This window comes from Anneissia japonica, unplaced genomic scaffold, assembly GCF_011630105.1.
Source record: "Anneissia japonica isolate Jap-2015-1 unplaced genomic scaffold, ASM1163010v1 scaffold2576_len324117_cov159, whole genome shotgun sequence".
In the NCBI taxonomy this organism is placed as follows: Eukaryota; Metazoa; Echinodermata; class Crinoidea; order Comatulida; family Comatulidae; genus Anneissia; species Anneissia japonica.
In genome coordinates, this window is record NW_022727368.1 from 112,883 (window position 1) to 117,550 (window position 4,668).

At 31.5% G+C, this 4,668-nt stretch overlaps 1 protein-coding gene across 1 annotated transcript in view; it reads right to left on the bottom strand.

Moving 5' to 3' along the window:
- Positions 1–3,544: 3,544 nt before the first annotated feature.
- LOC117113699 (latrophilin-like protein LAT-2) overlaps positions 3,545–4,668 on the bottom strand; it is a 12,814-nt gene continuing 11,690 nt past the window's right edge. The window contains exon 17 of the mRNA XM_033257119.1: positions 3,545–4,395. Within this exon, the coding sequence (XP_033113010.1) occupies positions 4,339–4,395 (57 nt within the window). The 3' untranslated portion in view covers positions 3,545–4,338. The remainder of the gene's footprint in view (positions 4,396–4,668) is intronic.

A 4,668-nucleotide genomic window follows, 5' to 3' on the forward strand; every position in this document is an offset into this window, starting at 1 on the left:
TATATGAATAAATATATAAATAATTACAGTATATAATATAAAACAATAATACAGTATATATATAAATATATAAATATATATACACAAATAAGTATATAAAAATAAATATATAAATAAATATATAAATAAATATATAATAAATATATACCTATATATATATGAATGAATATACAAATAAATATATATATATATATAAATATACAAATAAATATTAAAATATATCAATAGATATATAAATATATACAGTATATATAAAATAATATATATATAAATAGATATATAAATAAATACAGTATATATATATATATATAAGTATATCTGCATGTATGTATCTGTATATCTGTATTTTAACAACATCTCTATCAGCGCTGCATACTTCCGGAACGACGATTCGAAAAAGTGTATGTACTGCGCATGACTGGACTACACAGGCAAAGCTCCCCGGTGGAATAAAAAGGATTTAAAATGTATGGCTCACGCATTGGCTTCGCATGACTCGCACTTTGTCACGACCCAGTGCCTGCTCTTGTTCCTCGTATCGAACTCGATTCGAGTCAATCCGAGATGGCCCGATTGAAGTTTCATGTAAATGCTTAGTAGGGGGGGGGGGGGAAATCGCTAAACGGTTCCACCGCTGTGACCAGTTCGCTGAAATACTACCGTTCTAGCAGTTTCTAATAGAAAGTAAAATGCTGCGAGTATGCAATTCATGTAAATACTAATAGATATTTAAGTACATAAAAAGGTGTACTGATTTTTAGCTTTAGTATTAAAGGTTGGTAGAAATTTATGATTTGGTAACTTATAAGAATGGACGGTTTCAAAAATGTTGTTTACAATGCTACAAAACAACATAATAATATACACTAATAGACATGTTAGTAGTCGATCTTTTTTACTGTTAACCACAATATGCATGCTTCACAGTATTTAAATATGTTTTAAAAAAAAGTGTTATCCATAATAACCTTCACAGTATTTAAATCTCTTTCAACAAAAAAATATTTAAAACTTTTTAATATTTTCTCAATAATTAAAACTGTTTCAAAAAAGTGGCTAAATGAAGAACAACATGCCAAATAGAAATTAAATCTGTTTAAATATGGTTATGCATATCGTTCTTCTCAGTATCTTTAAATAAAATAATGCTTTATCTACAATATTCTTTTCATTTTTAAAATATATGCTTTATTTACAATAAGCTTTTCAGTATTTAAATAAATGCTTTATCAACAATATGCTTTTTAATATTTGCTGCGAAGCAGCCAATTTATATTCTTGACAGCAATTTGACCTCTGAAAGGTCATTGTTTGTCAAAAAACAAGGGCCTAAGACGACTGAAAAGCTTTCCTTCTTTCGTTCTGCCGGGTAAAATCAATTACTTTAGGCGACGTTTGTAGACTAACCTACACGTACCAACGTCCGCATGTCGCGCTAGCCTTATTCTACTCTAGGCCTAGACTAGGTAGGATGGTATAGGCCTTGAAGGGACGACGGTCCCAATGAAAAACAACGTCGCTCCTTGATAGCTAACATTGTCTATTTAACATCACAATAATTCATTATTAGACCTATAGTTGTTTTTTGAATTGTACTCCACAAATCTCAGCCGATCTCGCACAACTCGTTAACGCAGAGTTAACGTCTCGTATCTATTGTCGTGACGTCATGGCTCGCTGGCTCACACTTGTGATGTCTCGCACTTGTGATCAAATAACACGCTGGCTCGCACTTTGGCAACACTCTTTTGGCAGTCAACTCGCTCATAGAAAACCCACCCTTGGAAACATGCCCCATAAAAAAATGTACACTTCCTAGACCATGCAGTCTTCAAAATAAAAATTGTAACCTTTGGTAATCAACTACATTTTCCACATACACAGACATTTTTAAAACTTTATTTAAAAAAACTTACCTAAACCACAATTCACCACTATAGACACTTTTTGACAAAAATTAAAAATTACGACTTTGTTACCAAATGAGAAGTGTTCTAATATAGACAATGGTCGTGTCTCATATTATTTGTTATAATTTTATTATTCATTATTTCCACTTGACTCGCATAAATAATTTTGTTCGAAGAACATTTATATGCAGTTGTAATTCGCAGCACTTCACTTGCAATTTGCAATTTCTAGTTAAACTTGTTTAAATACTACAGTTTTAAAATAGTATCTTCATCAGGTAAATGACCTAATCTCAGATAATTTCGTCATCGGCCGATGTCATCCGATGACGTGCACCCTCTGTTGGTATTTGAAGTCTTTTCCGCGGGGTCCTTTGTTCCCTGGGTTGGTGTAGAAGGTCATCGATGTGATAGATTGTAGGCTCCTTATCTCCATTCTTAATAACTAGAAAGAACCTTCTTCACGATCTGATAGTGTTTTAAATGATCATATACAATTCTTTTGAGGCATTCCAATATGTTTTAGGTTTACAAGGTAAACTTGAAAATGATAATGTAGCCTGTAATGTATAAGTAATAAATTAGGTTTAATATTTTCTAATACTAACATTATTGACAGTTCGCAAAATTGGTCTATACTAATTGTTTAAAGAACTGTTTGCTATACGTAGGCTACACTTATTGTTTAACAATGGGCTGAAAGCTTCAAATGAGCTTTCTTTGTTTTTGTAGGTAGCTTTGAATAAGAGTAGAATGCTTTGATCTTTAGTTTATTCAGCTATGTCACCTACTAGAGGTAATGTTTTGATTGGTCAAAAACACTTTTGGTGCATATATGGATATTTTTTTTTATTCTTGATGATGACATAATTAATGTCGAAATATTGAATCCCGACACGATGGCGTGCATTTCGATACTTGGATATGTATTATACTATCTTATAGCAAATGTAATTATCATTTTTTGCATTTATGCTTTTATATTGTTTTCACATGCACTTGAGGTCTTGAATGTGTATTATTTTCTAAAAACAACACATTTTCGTCGTCACGATGACCTTTGCTGAGGTCGGATACAGCGCCTCCAACGCTGGCTCCCCGCATCACAAGTGTCCCGTTCAATCCGGAAAAATGCACAGCACTGTTGACAGGCGTAAAGAAGCTAGTGAACAAAGGCGCAGCGCCCTCTTACAACGGGAAAATTTCGTACATGAGTTCGAGTCAACGCTTAACAGTCGGCGGTTGGCATCCACCCATTCTGAACTTACGTTATCTAAACCATGTTATCGTTCCCAGTAGGTGACGCATGGAGAGGAAGAGAAAGAGGAAAAGGTAGAGGAAAAACAAAACAGAACCCAGCCTGCCTGCGGCTGACTTGGTAATAAAAAATAATAAAATTTGATAGGAAAGAAGCTATATATATATATATATATATTCATCAATATGCGTCGTAGACTTTAGGCGTTTTTGGCGGCAATAAAGTTTTAAAACATCTCGTAATAAAAAAATTCATATAGATCAAACATTCACACGTTGTTATAAGTTTAAATTCAATCAAATATTTATTCAGATATAATCCAATCATTAATATTAAAATGAAATCAAAGAAAATTAAATCCTTATTTGGGTGCGCGCACAGGGCGATTCTGCATTAACTTTATACTAAACACAAACGAATTAAGCCTATAATGGTGTGATTTCTAGTTATCAAATTATTATTAAGTAATTGATCGTCACCACATGTGAGTATCAAAATGCCATTACTATTTACAACAAAGTGATCAACCTCTTATTATCATATGATTTACTAATTTTCATTATTATCCATTAATAAATGAGTGATTTGTTCAAGATTAATGAAGATTGAATATAATTTTATTTAAAACCCAATAAGTGATGTTGGAATGAATGCATTGGCATTAATTCGAAACGCCTTCTATATATCAATTTTGCCATAAGGCAGCCTCTGCCGAAATACAAAATAAGTTGTGTGATATTATAAATCGAATGACAAACCACAGCTGATTCTTCTGCAAAAAAATCATAAAATGCTACATTCTCATATAATATAGTTTAAGATATATCATTTACAAATAAAATCAACATCATTTTCACAGTAGATCATTACATTCTCTAACAATCAGACTTGATAAAATGTAATAACAAGTAATATTATCACAATTTTCATCATTATTTTATCATTATTCTGTTATGCCACTTCAATTAATTGAAAGTCCAGCTACTTAAGTTAATACACTAATTGCATAAATTAATATTAAATTACATTTTAAATGTTGAAACAACTGGCGACACAAAATATACAGTCCAAATAGGCCTACCCTAAATCCAACATAATTATATTCATAATCCTGAAAGTCCATATTATGTTCATATCAATATTCTTAAGTAGAGGATTGTTACTCGGAGATCAAACGTTTTCGGTCCGTGCCTGATTCTGTTCTGAAGTTAGTACGTTTGAACATTTCTGAAAAAAGAGCATAGACGTACAGTTTTTCTGTGGAAAAGTTTTCATTATATTCCAAACACTGAATATTTGGTTGATCGTTTGATTAAGAAAATATTTATGGTCGAGAATTCACATTATGTGGTTGTCAACATCAAAATATATTTTTTCTTATGAAATGCGAATTTAGCTATGTATTTATGTGTATTTCGTATGTAAATTTTCACTTAATATTCAAGCACTGTTACTACCATTATTTGATTGATTACAAATTTATATACAATATACATATTA